The sequence below is a fragment of the Trachemys scripta genome, chromosome 8 (assembly GCF_013100865.1).
Source record: "Trachemys scripta elegans isolate TJP31775 chromosome 8, CAS_Tse_1.0, whole genome shotgun sequence".
Lineage (NCBI taxonomy): Eukaryota > Metazoa > Chordata > Testudines > Emydidae > Trachemys > Trachemys scripta.
In genome coordinates, this window is record NC_048305.1 from 55,214,528 (window position 1) to 55,230,799 (window position 16,272).

Genomic DNA, 16,272 nt, shown 5'->3' on the forward strand with positions numbered 1-16,272 from the left:
CACAATTAGTATATTGTTTGTGAGTGTGCATACTTGGTTTCTTGCATTGGCAGTGCGCATGCTCACCACGAGTGCTTGGGTTGATGCATGGTGATGTGCACCATGGGTAGGTAGCCTAGAGTGCAACCCCCCCACCATCCAATCCATTGTCTTTTGGGAAGTTTTAGCAAAGCATGGTGGGGCAGATGTGAGTCACACAAGGGTGACTGGGAGCAAGGGGTCAATTTCCCAGCATGCAACTGTTTCCATTCCATAATGTTATCTAAATCTCATACTTTTCATGCCTTTTTTAAAAATCCCACAAACCCATGCAGCCCTCCTCACTGTCCGCCATCTCTGACAGAAGCATGGAGCCTGCACAGCTCTGCACTACTGTCATAAGCATCGCAAGCACAGAACGCACAATCCTGTGGTATTTGCAGAGCCGTAAGAAAAAAACTAATCTGCATGGAACATGAGGATTTCTTGGCAGACAGATTGCTGTGGGACATAGCGAGAACCAAATCAAGGTGATTGGTGGCATTCACTGGGTAGCTGTCGATGCTGGAGCACTGCTTCTGGGCCCAAGAAACAAGCACTGACTGGTAGGATTCCATCATAACACAGGCTTGGGATGATGAGCAGCGGCTGCAGAACTTTCAGATACTCAAGGCCACATTCCTGGATCTGTGTGCCAAGCTCACCTCAACCCTCCAGTGCAAGGTTGCCAAGATGAGAGCTGCACTGACAGTGGAGAAGCAAGTAGCAATCGCACTGTGGAAACTTGCAATGCTGGATTGCTACCGGTCAGTGGGCAACCATTTTGGAGTTGGAAAATCCACTGTGGGGGCTGCTGTGTGTGCAGGGCTGTTATGACTGTGACTGTCAGCAACATGCAGGACATACTGGATGGATTTGCAGCAATGGGATTCCCAGGCTGCAGTGGAGCAATGGATGGCACGCATATCCCTGTTTGGCACCATACAACCCTACCACAGAGAACATCAACAGAAAGGGTTACTTTTCATGGTTATGCAATCTTGCAAAATGCTGAGCCAGCAGCAATAGGAGTTGAGGAGGCTCAACACCTCAGTGGATGGGTCTCTTTGCTGACCCACCTTTTACATGTTTGATTGTTGTCTAGTCCTTCATCACTGTGGAAAACTGCTTAATAATGATGTAGGCTTGATTTAGGGTGCTTTGTAATCAATAATTGACTTAATTCCTCTTCTGCCTAGGGACAGGATGCTGATGTTCGAAGAGCTGTCCGATATCTTCTCAGACCATGACAATTATCTGACAAGTAGAGAGCTGCTAATGAAGGTGAGAATGAGGCTGAGAGCAAGAGTTATGATCTGTGTCAGTGCTGAACCCTGTCGCCTATCCAGTCGCCCAAACCCACGCCCCCGGGCTCCATTGTAGGGAGCCTTACAGAGCACAGTTCTGTGGCATGCAAGGAGTGTGCATGCCTGCTTCCTGTGTGACCTTTCTGCCCCCTGGCACAGCAAAATTGCATTGGTTCCACTGGCACTGATGCCATGCACAACTGGAAGGCTGGGATGGATTATGGGATTTGCCTACTGGTGAACAGGTGCTGCGGAAGTGTTGAGATATCTGTTGTCTCACTGAGGAGCGCAGCTCAAAGAAGTTGCAAAATAGCACAACGGCAAAGGATGCAGAAGTACTTCCCAGTAATACAGCTGTTCTAGATAGCCTTTCAGTTAGTCATAAGTTCATCTAGAAAGGTTCGGTACTGATGAGCATAAAAAAATACAGAGACCAGATTCTCAGCAGCTGTAATTTGTCATAGCTCCTTTGACTGCAGTGGGAGTTATGCCAGTTTACTCCAGCTGAGGATTTCATCCAAGATGTTTGTCCAAACTATCCCCACCTTCTTGGAACTACACAACAGGGCTGGGAATCTGGAAGGAGCAGGCTTCCTGCTGTGTGTGTGGCCAGAAATGCCACAAAAAGTCTATGTTGCAGTAGTATGCGAATTCTGCTATCAGACCGGGGTGAACCCCAAAAGTTCCGAGGCCACTGAAAATGAGAAATACTGGTAGTGAAGCATGTTGGTATGAACCTTTTAGAAACTAAGGGAAGGTTCAATTAGATTTCTCTGAGCTCTGTCTAATTCAGTCTGTTTCTATCTGGTCTATATCTAGTCTGTCTAGAATTTATAATTCACCTCAGCATTATAATGTCCAGCACTGAATTTTGGGCAAAGGCTCAGTGATGGTGGGTGATTTTATTCAAACTTGGTGGGCAGTAGCTACTTATGAGCCATTTATCAAAATGTTTTACAGCAGGTGAAGTAGTAATAAATATTGAGAGGAGTCCTTATCTATCCAGACCAGTTCAATTAACTAAATGTTAAACATTCCCGAGAACAGACCTATTGGCTCCTGCCAGAACTTATTCTGCAAACCATTCTGAAGGCAATGAAATGAGCTTATGATGATCTCGCCCAGCTGTTTTATTTAACTTTGTTCAACTTGTGACAACCCGAAGACTAGCTTCAGATGAAGCCTGGAAGTCTCTCTTTCCTAATTGTGAGGATTGCCACATCCTTGAATAGTCTCCCCAAGGAAGTTGTAGTAGACCTATCACTTGAGACATCTAAAGCTGGAGTGGACCAAAACAATTGAATATAGTTTTGACAGGGCAGCATCTCGCTCCTGTCTCTTTTCTAAATACAAACTGCTTGGAGACCACCTTCTGTTCAAACACTTTGTGCAATTTATTTAGTGTTCTCCCCATCACTGTTACAAACCTGTGCAGCATTGTGTTTACAAGTATACTGTCCTTAGTTCACTCAGCCAAGGAACGTGGAGTCAGAAAAGATTTTCTACCAAGAGATCTCTCCTGGCTCTGCCTTACAAAAGCCTGCCAGTCTCTCTCTGCTCCCCTCAGCATTTCCTTCCTGTGTCTTTTCTATTTTCTAATCTAATGAGCTCATTAGCATTTTGGGCTCTCCTCAGCCCATCCCAGCCTATCAATTAGGCACAGCTTTACCCCTCAGGTTTATTCTGGGGTGCTATAATTGGTGGTCAGTGATCAGAGTGCTAGTACAGCTGCTGTTGCCCAGCACTCTGTCACAGTACTGTATGGAATAAGCCAGAAGTGGCTTGGTGGGTGAACCAAGAGGTCTTTCCATCTCTAAAATCTAGAGTACTACAAGCCTTCTGCACCATGTGCATGAGTAATTCTTCTGTGGTTTGGAACTTATTTAAATCAGCTTCTGTACCAAATGACTAGAGGATAGCTAATGTGACACCAATTTTTAAAAAGGGCTCCAGAGATGATCCCAGCAATTACAGGCCAATAAGCGTGACTTCAGTACCAGGCAAATTGATTGAAAATATAGTAAAGAACAGAATTATCAGACACATAGATTAACATAATTTGTTAGGGAAGAATCAACATGGTTTTTGTAAAGGGAAATCATGCCTCACCAATCTACTAGAATTCTTTGAGGGGGTCAACAAGCATGTGGACAAGGGGGATTCAGTGGATATAGTATACTTAGATTTTCAGAAAGCCGTTGACAAGGTCCCTCACTCAAGGCTCTTAAGCAAAATAAGCTGTCATAGGATAAGAGGGAAGGTCCTCTCATGGATTGGTAACTAGTTAGAAGATAGGAAACAAAGGATAGGAATAAATGGTCAGTTTTCAGAATGGAGAGAGGTAAATAGTGGTGTTCCCCAGGGTTCTGTTCTGGGACCAGTCCTATTCAACATATTCATAAATGATCTAGAAAAAGGGGTAAACAGAAAGTGATAAAATTTGCAGATGATACAAAACTACTCAAGATAGTTACGTCCAAAGCAGACTGTGAAGAGCTACAAATGGATCTCACAAAACTGGGTGACTAGGCAACAAAATGGCAGATGAAATTCAGTATTGATCAAGGCAAAGTAATGCACATTGGAAAACATAACCACAACAAAAATGATGGGGATCTAAATTAGCTGTTACCACCAAGGAGAGAGATCTTGGCGTCATTGTGGATAGTTCTCTGAAAACATCCACTCAATGTCCAGCAGCAGTCAAAAAAGCTAACAGAATGTTGGAAATCATTAAGAAAGGGATAGATAATAAGGCAGAAAATATCATATCGCCTCTATATAAATCCATGGTATGCCCATATCTTGACTACTGTGTGCAGATGTGGTTGCCCCATCTCAAAAAAGATATACTGTATTGGAATTGGAAAAGGTTCAGAAAAGGGCAACAAAAATGATTAGGAGTATGGAACACCTTCCATATGAGAAGGGATTAATAAGATTCGGACTTTTCAGTTTGGAAAAGAGATGACTAAGGGGGGATATGATAAAGGTCTATAAAATCATGACTGCTATAGAGAAAGTAAATAAGGAAGTGTTATTTTCTCCTCCTCATAACACAAGTTCTAGAGGTCACCAAATGAAATTAATAGGCAGCAGGTTTAAAACAAACAAAAGGAAGTATTTCTTCACACAACGTACAGTCAACCTGTGGAACTCTTTGCCAGAGGATGTTGTGAAGGCCAAGAATATAGCGGAGTTCAAAAAAGAACTAGATAAATTCATGGAGGATAGGTCCATCAATGGCTATTAGCCAGGATGGATATGGTGTCCCTAGCCTCTGTTTGCCAGAAGCTGGGAATGGACGACAGTGGATGGATCACTTGATGATTACCTGTTCTGTTCATTCCCTCTGGGGCACCGGGCATTGTCGGAAGTCAGGATACTGGGCTAGATGGCCTCTGGTCTGACCCAATATAGCCATTCTTATGGTCTTATGGGAGTCCAGGCTTCTAGGTTCCATTTCTGTCTCTGCAACTTACTGTTATATGACCCTGGGCAAGTCACTTAAACTCCTTGTTTTCCCCAACTATAAAATAGGTGTTGTATTACTCACCTATCTGATAGGAATGTTGGGAGTCTTGATTAATTCACGTTTATAAAGTGTCTGGAGAGCCTACAAAAGGAGCTTTACAAATGCAAATTATTATTTATTATTGTTTTGGGACTCACTAGAAAAAGGGGGTCATAATCTCAGAAATAAATTAACGTCACAAGGCAAAGGCTACAGAACTGTTATGAAATATGGCTCCCATTCATATAGTTATTGGAAAACCTAAATCCCTCAGCCTCGAATTGTACAAATCTAAAATAAACACTTTTATTTCCTGAATGTCTCTGTATTACTCGGAAAATCATAGAGGTTAGTCATCATATCATAGAGTCACTGTATAAAAAAAGAAAAACACCACCGTGTAGGGGAGATGTTTACTTGTAAAATTGCTGATTGCGAAATAAGTTAACCGTCTAAGGACAAAAGGCCCAGAAGCTGCGTTCGGATGAGAATCCAAACGTATGGCGCATATTCAAGCTTCTTGAATTTAAAAATCTCAGTTGATTTGTGGTTCTTCTAAGCTTCGCCTGGGCCAGGACTGTTTTGCAGACAAACTCCCTTGTGGTAATTTGGTATGATTGTCTCCAACAAACCCCAGCAGTGCAGAAGCCTTAACGTTTTTTTTAAAACAAGCAAAAAGGTTAAGCACGCATTTCTGAACCTCAGGGCAGTGTGGCTCAGCAGCGTGAATTTTCATGTATTTCAATCCTACCAGTAATGTCCCCCATTAATTGCCCTTTCATTCACTCCGTAGGAAGGAACATCCAAGTTTGCAAATCTGGACAGTAGTGTGAAAGAGAACCAGAAAAGGACCCAGAGGCGGCTTCAGCTCCAGAAAGATATGGTGTGTGCAGCATGCTGTTCTCTCTTCTCTCTGAATTTATACCTGGGATAATAGAAGCAAAATCCAGAAATGCATTTTAAGAAACAGAGCACAAAGCACATTATGCTATGCAAAAACCTGAGAGTCAATACAACAGTGAGGTTGATCAACCAAGTACAGTGTCAAGGAACTTAAACAGTGAAGATTGAACACTCAGTCTTAACTCTGTCCCTTTTTACATATGGCCTAAAATATTCTTTCTGTATAAATTTCTATGTATTAATAAACAGACATTACAGTATAAAACAGAACAGAAACAGGAGTTTGTAATACATCTTTATGTACTGCACAGATATTATATGGTGTGTGCTGATCTGCCAAGCTGTAATAGAATTATTGTATGCTGTGGTGTTGTAGCCAGGTCAGGTCATAGGATATTAGGGAGATAAGCTGTGTGAGGTAATATGTTCTACTGGACCAACTTTTGTTGGGGATTGAGACAAGTTTTGGGGCTTGTGCAGAGCTCTTCTTCCAGTTTGCCAGCCCTGAAATAGAGCTCTGTGTAAGCTCAAAAGTTTGTCTCTCTCACCAACAGAAGGTGATCCAATAAAAGATAGCACCTCCCTACCTTGTGTCTCTAAACTGTCACAAGGGTGACCAGAGAGCAAGTGTGAAAAATTGAGACAGGGGATTGGGTAATAGGCGTCTAGACAAGACTAAGCCCCAAATAACGGGACTGTCCCTATAAAATCGGGACATCTGGTCACCCTAGCTGTCACTGAGCAGATAATTTGAGAATCCCAGCTGTCCTGTGCTCCAAAAACTCCCATAAATTTACTAAACTGCCACAGGAAGTATATTTACAAAACATTAGTATCTATCAAATGCCTGAAATGAGGAAGTGCTGATGGCTGTAAAAGACTGCAGGAGTTGGAGGAGAAATGGTGGTGCCAGAGTATTTGTTGTTGCACCAATAGCCACTTATCTATCCACAGCAGGAGTAAACAAGGGTGCCTAGAGATACTTCCTTCACTTCCACCTCCATCTACCCAGTGCCCAGCCCAGCTTCTCAGGATTGGATGCAGGACTGAGGACTTGGGCCTTAATTTCAAGACTTTGAGAAATTTATACAAACCACCACATGAGACAGCAATAAATGATTGATGGCTGTAGGCAGATATCCATAGCTTCTGACTGGCTGGTCGTCTTTCCTAAGGAAGCATAGGAGCTCTTATTCAGACTCCAGTAGCAATCTCTATTATTACCCTTTAAACAAAGCTATGTGAAAATAACCAATTTTTACTTGATAAAATGTTTACTGCAAAAAAATGAAAAGTTATATGATGTTACAGGAAAATTAGTTCTGGTCAAAGAGAAATTGTCATTCACTTCAGTGAGCTCATGAAACACACAGGAACTCTCAGGATTTTTGAGAGATCTGCTTAATTTTTATGGAATTTGCACAGGAGCTGATTCCATATGACCATAGGTGCCAATTTCCACTGTTCCCGTGGGTGCTTGACCCCACCCCTGGCCCTGCACCGCCCTCACCCCACCCCCATTCCACCCCCTTCCCCCAAGTCCCCTGCCCCTGCCTCTTCTCCACCTACTTTCCTGAGCGCGCCACATCCCCGCTCCTCCCCTCTCCCTCCTGAAAAGTCCTAAGCGTTGGGAGGTAGGTGGAGGAGCAGTGCGCTGGGGCGGGAGGGGAGGTGTAGGGCAAGAGGGGAGCTTGGCACCCACTAATTTTTCCACGGAGTTGGCACCTAAGCATAAGACGTGCCTGTTTACGTTTTTGCCAGTGAAAACTGCTATTTACCCTGATGAAACTGGGAGTGGAACGTTTGCTGAAACAAATGGCTTTTTCAGACAAACTGATTAGGAGGAGAGATCTGGAAACTGGAGGAAATGGAAGCAAAAACTGCTAAATATTTTTCATTTTGGTTGACTGGCAAATATATGAATCTTTTTGCTGGTTTTACTAGCAGTGAGAATTTTTTCCTCACTGATGTAGAAACCCTGACACCAAATAAGGTAGAAGACTTAGGAAGGTTGAAAGTTGAGTCCTGAATTAATTAGAACACAGTGATTATCCCAAGGAGGACGTACCCAGCTTGGAGGGAAAAAATGTGAATGTAATCACACGATTTTATAACTTCATTAAAAAGCAAAGACCCACCGAGTTGAGCCATAGAAAAAGGCTATTTATACAAAGTGTTAGGAGCCATCTGCACAGTCTGAAGGGAGCTGTGGGATGCTGGCGTTTGTGCTCTTTTTAACATATTTTACACTCATTCCACCTGTAGGACAGCAGTAGGAATTCTATGTGCAGGAACTAGTGTTGCAGAGGCCCTGAATATAGCCACTCTTCAATATCCATTTGTTTATTTGAATAACAATGGCCCCATCCCACTCCCATTGAAGTCAATGGCAAAATTCCTATTGATTTAAATGGAGCAGAATCAGGCCCAGAATTTTGCTGCAGGCTTTCAGCTGACTACTCTGTATAATATATTATATCATAATGTACTGGCTGGAATTCATAGCCTTTCTCTGACAATTAACCAGACAATGCTCTGATTGTCTGCAGGGAGTCATGCAGGGTACGGTCCCCTACCTTGGCACCTTTCTTACAGACCTGACCATGCTTGACACAGCGCTGCAGGACTACATAGAGGTAGGTTTGTACAACTTCTTGAATTATAACCCCTCACCCTGCAGTTGTGATAATTGGGCCAACAAATTTACTAGCCACCACTGAGGACAAATCCTGATGGTTCTGTATGTTTCGCTTTTGTCACATCCTCATATGAAACATTCACAGACGTATAGAGGAGTTTGCAGTGTCAAAAGTTATAGATGGGGAGGATGAGCAATATTTTTATTAGGAAAAAAAGATCTCTACTGAATTTAATAATGGAGCTTATTTACTAGGACATTAAGTGTGGTACTTTGTGCTCAACATTTATGTTTTGCTTGAAAAAATCCTAATGAAAGTATAAAAGTTTTTATTATTTTATTTTAATTAAAACTTTTTTAAAAATATAAACTTCCCCCCTCCGTGTTGGGAAACTCAACACCACAAAATTGTCTTAAGTTCAGCTCTTCAACTTGAGAAGTTAAGTTCTTCAACATGCTCTTACTTCATTTTGTAACTGTTTGAGAACTGAAGGCCTTTGTGGGTAAGGATTCTCCCTCCTCTTCAGCTGGCCAATCTTAGTGTAGGCAGGGAAGGACAAGCCCAAGAGATTCTGACCAGGGGGCAGAGGTTCCATAGCAGAGGTCGGCAACGTTCGGCACGCGGCTCTCCAGGGTAAGCACCCTGGCGGGCCGGGCCAGTTTATTTACCTGCTGACGCAGCAGGTTCGGCTGATCGCGGCCCCCACTCGCCACGGTTCGCCGCCCTGGGCCAATGGGGGTGGTGGGAAGCCGCGGCCAGCACATCCCTCGCCCGCGCCGCTTCTCGCCGCCCCCATTGGCCCGGGACGGCGAACCGCGGCCAGTGGGGGCTGCGATCGGCCGAACCTGCCGCGTCAGCAGGTAAATAAACTGGCCCGGCCCGCTAGGGTACTTACCCTGGTGAGCCACATGCCAAGCGTTGCCGACTCCTGTTCCATAGTATTCCAAAGGTGAATAGAATGGATGGATCTGAGGGTGAAGGAGAGAACTGGACAAATCACAGGTGAATTATGAGTGAATGGGACACGTGTGGCCAGGTGAGTTTGAGTGTGACCAAGAATCAATGAAAGAAAATATGGGGGGTGATTTGCAGGAAAATGGGTTGCACTTTAGGGTCAGCATTTTAAAACTTGGCTGTTTGAAGCTGGCTCCTAAATCCTTATTTAGGCACCTATATAAAAATGGTCTGGTTTTCAGAGGTTTTAAACCCCTCAAATCCCAGGGGAGTCATTGGGAGCTGCAAATACTCAACACCTTTGAAAATCAGCACACTTTTTTGGATGCTTTAATATGGAATTAGGAGCTACACTTGAGGTATTCAAGTTTGAATATTTTGGTGTTGGTGTTTGTAGTGAGGATGGGCTAGAATGTTTTTGGCTGGGCTAGTAAATTTTCTTGATAGTTTTGCAAGGATCATCTAAAGGAAGCAGCTGTGACTCAGAATATACACAAAACTTAATTCTGTACTGGGTTTGTTTGCCAGTTGTGTGTGTATATGTATCCATGTCTGTTCACTTGGTGCTTACAAACTCAAGGTTTGGGAACACTGGCTTGAGCCACTTGTAGTGCAGGCAGAAGTCAAGCAGATTTCTCACACACAAAGTTCTGACAGCACACTTCAGCCAGACCTGAAGCATGCTATATCTGTTTCAACATTGGAACTTCCTTCTTAATCAAACTGCCATTCAGTCCAGAGACAGAGCTCCAGTAGGGCCTAGCATGCAGCTGCCAAATTCTTTACCAATCAGAAAACTCAGGTCTCTAGAAGGTCCTTGCTCAAAGAGACCATATGATTGAATTCAGCACTTCTTTCACTCTGACTTTATTACACTGCTGTTGAATATATGCACGTTGGATTCTTCAGTGGTCCCTGTTTTCTTTGCTTCATACAGGGTGGGCTGATAAACTTTGAGAAGAGGAGACGGGTAAGTCTGAACTGCTTCCATGACTAGCATTTTGCTGCCACCCTGTTGTAGGGAATCCTGCTTGTACTTTACTTTAGGGACTTACTCTTTTCCCCTAGTGCTTTCCCAACGACCACTGACTTCAATGGGCGTTACCTGCAAATAAAGATAGAACAGTAGCAGGGCCGGCTCTGGCTTTTGTGCCGCCCCCGCCCGCCCCGAGCCAGAGCGTGGCAGGGGAGGGCGGCGAGCCCGCCGCGGCTCCGCTGGCGGCCAGAGCGCCGGGAGGAGGGCGGAGAGCCAGGCCGGGGCCCCACTCTCCCTGACCGGCCGGAGTGCCAGGAGGAGGGCGGAGAGCCCGGCCGGGGCTCCACTCTCCCCGGCGGCCAGAGCGCCGGGGGGAGGGCGGCGAGCCCGGCCTGGGCGTCACTCTCCCCGGTGGCCAGAGTGCCGGAGGGAGGGCGGCGAGCCTGCCACAGCTCTGCTCATCCCAGCGGCGAGCTCAGTCGCGGCCTCGCTCTCGGGCCGGAGCCCCGCGCCGCACCACCCCCTTCCAGGTGCCGCCCCAAGCACGTGAATAATAGACCGGTATGTGTATGAACCCACACAAGCCTGAAGAGGCTGGGGAGTGAAGGAAGGACTGCCAATAATTAGATGGGTGCTACAGGGGAAAGGAAGTCCTAAGCACTAGTCAGTATACTTCTAGAACATTTATGCATGGGAACTGTACATTCACTGCCTCTGAGCATCAGTGGAAGAAGTCTGTTATCTCATAAATCCAACGTATCAACAGCAGAACAGACCTGCTAGTAAGTGAAGTTTGCTTTTTAGAAAGCATAGCATGAGTCTCGTAAACTTCCTTAGTTTGCTGCATTAATCTGCTTCATTGGATCCAAAGAAAGGATGCGGAGGAGAATGAAAGGGTGACACGGGGCGGAGAAATAAATGCTCTCTGCCTGCCCTTTCAGTCTGCCCTGCATTGGTTGCACAGATAAAGAGGTAAAGAAAAGCCACGTAGAAGGCAATGTGCTTGGGTCATATCTGTCTGAATAAAGACAAACCAAAGGCAAATCTCCTTTTCAGGGACTCAGTGCAGACTTTGAGTTTTGCTGTGATAAGGCCCATTTCCTTACTCTTAACTGATTCCCAGCTCCATAAACCACATTTTAAACTTCCCTTTTATTTATGACTGGGTGGGTCAGAATATTGATAGAGGGGCACAAAAGCTCCTGTGACTAAGTCGCCGGCCCAGTTGAGCCCAGATTGGTAGTAAATGAAAGTTGTTGCCATCTGATGGTTGGTTGGTAGTCTCAGTCCAGTTCCTAGGTGCTGAGTCTGCCCTGCCTTCCACCCTGTGCTGTAATTTACCCCTCAGCAAAGCATGTGTAAAACAATACCAAATCCAAATTCTCCATTCGTTCACACCAGGGGTAGCATGTCACACTCACATTACACAAGTATAAATGGCTGCACAACGTACAAGGCAGTGGAAGGCAGATTTCTTCATCAGTCAACGCTATGGACACCCTTGTTTGTAGTCTCAGCAATGTAAGGACCGAATAAGCATAGAGAATGAATTCCCTCTAAGGGTGGTCCATCTGGGTCAGGGATGAGGCATCTGAGTGGGACAGTATGTGGAAGCTTTCACTGCTATTTTCCATGATGTCCCTAGTCTATGACTTCAGTGTGCAGCACTGTCATTCTGGCATCTTATGCCAGTGCTAAACTCACATTAGAGTTTGTCTCTCTCAAAATCAGTCCTACTGAAAGGCAGAGTTCCTGGTGTTGGGAGATTGTCCTATTTTTCCATATTTTAACCTGTGGAGCTTTGATGAAACTTGCAAAAACCCAAAACCTGTTTGGGAAAAAACAAAAGACGGATTTTGTTGTTGAAAAACTGCTTTGTGGTGTCTAAAATGGCCTGGGTATTCAGTTAAGAATGAAGCAGTCTTTAGTTTGTCCTGTGGTTATTGGTGCATGTGTTCTGCCCACTTATCCTTGCTTTGTATGTGAATGAGTCTGTATTTGGCTTTGTTTTGATTTCTAATTAAAATTCCTATTTGATTATTTGTTTCCTTAGGAGTTTGAAGTAATTGCCCAAATTAAGCTCTTGCAATCTTCCTGTAATAGCTATTGCATGACGCCAGACCAAAAATTCATCCGATGGTTCAGGAGACAGCGGCTGTTAACAGAGGAGGAGAGGTGAGACTATCAATGCACTCAAGGGGGCATGTTTTTCATGTCCAGCCTCCCATCTATGTGTATGACCTATGTCTGGCTTAGATAGTCTCATAGTAATTTAAATATACTGTAAATCAAGGATACAGCATGTATGTGTGCCTTTTAGCACACAGCTGGTGAAAACTTGGTTAACACTTTGCAGGAGTTAGTTTTGAGATTGGGAATTTGGTTTTCAATTTTAAAATGTTATAGTGTGTTTTGTCTGACCTGTATGTCTGTCGGTCTGTGTGTGTGCATACATATACACTCAGTATTACCTAGAGGTGTGAACCTATGATACATACTTCATAGTACTATAAAATTCATCGTCAAAGGACACCGATTTCAATTTAAACAGAGTGACAGTGTTCAGTCCCATCCTGCACTGCATATATAATCCCTTTTCTGAGATTGCTTTTATGATATAGTTAATATGATCAAAAAAACACATTTGAATTCTTTTTAAACTATTGTAAAAAAAAGGCAAATACTCCTTTCCTCAAGGTACAATGTGTGCAGGCTGATGTTTCTCTGTGCTGCATTGCGGTAATCTCTTGTTGAAACTGGAGTAACTGAATATCTCTCTCTTTAAATTATTGCTAGTCTGAGGCCATCTTTGCATGATGATAAAATGATATTTAACTCCCTCAAATAAATAAATCTTCCTTGTTGTAGTTATGGCCTCTCATGTGAGATAGAAGCAGCTGTTGACACTAACACCACGTCACCGAAACCTCGGAAGAGTATGGTGAAGAGACTCAGCTTGTGAGTATGACAGAAGGGGTAATGGCATCTGGTGAATTAGTAGAGGAATGACCTGAATAAATCAAACAAGAAAAATGTATTCCACCAGACGAGGAACTTGGCAGGGAATCTGATCACTTTAAAGGGACATTGTCAGCTAAAAGTTCATAATTACATCTGCAAGTGTTTATTGAATTATTGTTCCAGGTAATACTTATGATGACTACAGCTGAAAAAGATTACAAACAAATCATTCAGTGGTTACCAGCCTTTTTGGGGTATAGGAGAAGTAACAAATTTAGGGCCCACTTATAAACTCAGTGACGCTGATGTTGCTCAGGAATAACATCACCAAATACAATGGAATTATACCGGTGCAAAAGCAGAGTAAATGAGATCAGACTGAGGCCCACAGTTGGTTTAATTTGAGTGCAAGAGATTGTAAGATGATGTAATTCACATGTCAAAGGGGTCAGAAAAGAAGCAAGAAAAGCAACTAACAGGAGAGTGTAGAAATGTGTGAGCTGAAGTAGGCTTACTTTAATTTACCTTTTTCCGGCTCATTGGTGTGTAAGTTACACCAAATTAATTACTCATTGGTCAGTTGATTTAAATAACTGTAATGGAGTCTTAACTTACACCACCTAGTACATTACCCCTGACTCTGGCTCTGTGGTTGGAGAGTGTTTCTGTGTCTGTGTCTGTGTGTGTGTGTGTGTGAGAGAGAGAGAGAGAGAGAGAGAGAGAGGAAAAGGAAGGAAAAGGAAAGAAAAATCAGTTTCACACATACAGAATGGGAAGAGACTGTCTAGGAAGGAGTACGGCAGAAAGGGATCTAGGGGTTATAGTGGACCACAAGCTAAATATGAGTCAACAGTGTGATGCTGTTGCAAAAAAAGCAAACATGATCCTGGGATGTATTAACAGGTGTGTTGTGAGCAAGACACGAGAAGTCATTCTTCCGCTCTACTCTGCTCTGGTTAGGCCTCAGCTGGAGTATTGTGTCCAGTTCTGGGCGCCGCATTTTAAAAAAGATGTGGAGAAATTGGAAAGGGTCCAGAGAAGAGCAACAAGAATGATTAAAGGTCTTGAGAACATGACCTATGAAGGAAGGCTGAAAGAATTGGGTTTGTTTAGTTTGGAAAAGAGAAGACTGAGAGGGGACATGATAGCAGTTTTCAGGTATCTAAAAGGGTGTCATAAGGAGGAGGGAGAAAACTTGTTCACCTTAGCCTCTAAGGATAGAACCAGAAGCAATGGGTTTAAACTGCAGCAAGGGAGGTCTAGGTTGGACATTAGGAAAAAGTTCCTAACTGTCAGGGTGGTTAAACACTGGAATAAATTGCCTAGGGAGGTTGTGGAATCTCCATCTCTGGAGATATTTAAGAGTAGGTTAGATAAATGTCTATCAGGGATGGTCTAGACAGTATTTGGTCCTGCCATGCGGGCAGGGGACTGGACTCGATGACCTCTCGAGGTCCCTTCCAGTCCTAGAATCTATGAATCTATGAGAGAGAGAGATTGGGATACTAATGTGTTGGTGTTTAAGGAATTCTTATGGCAAATCTTAAATATAATATGGATGGAGCCAGGACACCAGACCACTTGAGAAACAAAATAACACACTGGACACATGAATCAAGTGTCATCTCTTTGATCAGTCCAGCAACATTCTGTAGTTGTCTTATTTACGTGGTATATTTTGTGTTCTTTGCCAGACTGTTTCTGGGAGCAGATGTGATTACCAATAGCACACCCACCAAAGAGCAGCCCAAATCTACTCCAAGTGGGAGCTCTGGTGAAAGCATGGATTCTGTCAGTGTATCATCGTGTGAGTCGAACCACTCTGAGGGTGAAGAAGTCTGCATCACCCCCATAGACACTCCTGATGAGCCTCAGAAAAAGGTACAGTGTAGACCCTTAGTTCAGAAGGCTTGCAGCATGAATACCCCTGATGAATAGTTGACCCTTCTAGTATAAGCAATAGCTGAAATTTCAGTTGCATTGTGCACTCATGTCTACTCTTATAACTGACCAAGGCACTACTTTCAAGGAAATGGGAGTATCCTTAAAAATAGATGTGATGAAAGTAGAAAAGATCCAGGTCAGGCTTTTTATACAATTCCTTTTATGAGCAGCTTTTGCGTGTTGCCAGATCTATAGCATGTACACAGGGGGAACCATTTTTAATTTCTTGGGATCAGCTTTTCTTGTGGGGTCTGGAGGGATTTTTAGGTGGTCATGTGGCCATGTAACAGCACTAGATCTGTCTCTCTCAACACACCAGTTGTGGGAGTGACAGAGCTGTCTGTAATGGCATGTTTATGCTGGGAGGTTATTGGCTTTCTGGCAGTGGGACCAACAGACTGAAGAGTGTGTGTGCAAATATCAGATTGCTTGCGGTATTCCCGAGGCCCAGCGGATAGGATAACGGCAGTGAGAAGAAGGGCCTAGAGGATTTCCATTCTCCATTTTTTTAAAAACCAGGGGGGCAAAGCCTTGTGGAGGTGAATGGAACCAGCCACAAGCATTTCCTCCTGGAACTTCTCAGGTTGAATGAGCTCATCTGCACTTAGCCTTAGGGTGGTTGGTCTTTCTATTGAGCCCCTGGTTCTGCTACAGAGTTGCCTCCAGTGGTTCAGCTGCCTCCAGTGGTTCAGCATGGTGAAAATGGCTATGTCCTCACTTCAGAAAAGGCAGGGTTTTTTAGAGTGCAATAGCTCACCCGCATTAACTACACTGCTGTAAAACCCTGGAAGAGGAAGGTTCCTGTGGTTTTTACAGTGAGGGAGCTAGGTGAGGTCAACACTATCCCCCTGCTTGTGGTTGACCTCACCTAGTTCGCCATGCAGTAAAACTGCTGTGCTTTGTCTCCACTAGGATTTTACAGCAGGATAGCTAATGTGCATTTGTTATTCTGCTGTAAAACCACACCAGTTTTTGGCAATGAAGACAAAGCCTAAAGCACTGTGCAAGGGAAGCTGGGGACGTGTGGAAGTGGGTAGCCGCACTGACACAAAAAGG

The 16,272-nt window shown here is 43.9% G+C and overlaps 1 protein-coding gene across 6 annotated transcripts in view; it reads left to right on the forward strand.

The window, feature by feature from the left end:
• Positions 1-16,272, forward strand: part of RGL1 (ral guanine nucleotide dissociation stimulator like 1) — a 150,392-nt gene that overhangs the window by 120,753 nt on the left and 13,367 nt on the right. For all 6 annotated transcript variants that reach the window (XM_034779671.1, XM_034779665.1, XM_034779668.1 and 3 more), the window contains 7 exons: positions 1,218-1,302; positions 5,633-5,722; positions 8,292-8,378; positions 10,273-10,305; positions 12,365-12,486; positions 13,180-13,269; positions 14,967-15,153. In XM_034779671.1, coding sequence (XP_034635562.1) covers positions 1,218-1,302; positions 5,633-5,722; positions 8,292-8,378; positions 10,273-10,305; positions 12,365-12,486; positions 13,180-13,269; positions 14,967-15,153 — 694 coding nt within the window. The remainder of the gene's footprint in view (positions 1-1,217; positions 1,303-5,632; positions 5,723-8,291; positions 8,379-10,272; positions 10,306-12,364; positions 12,487-13,179; positions 13,270-14,966; positions 15,154-16,272) is intronic.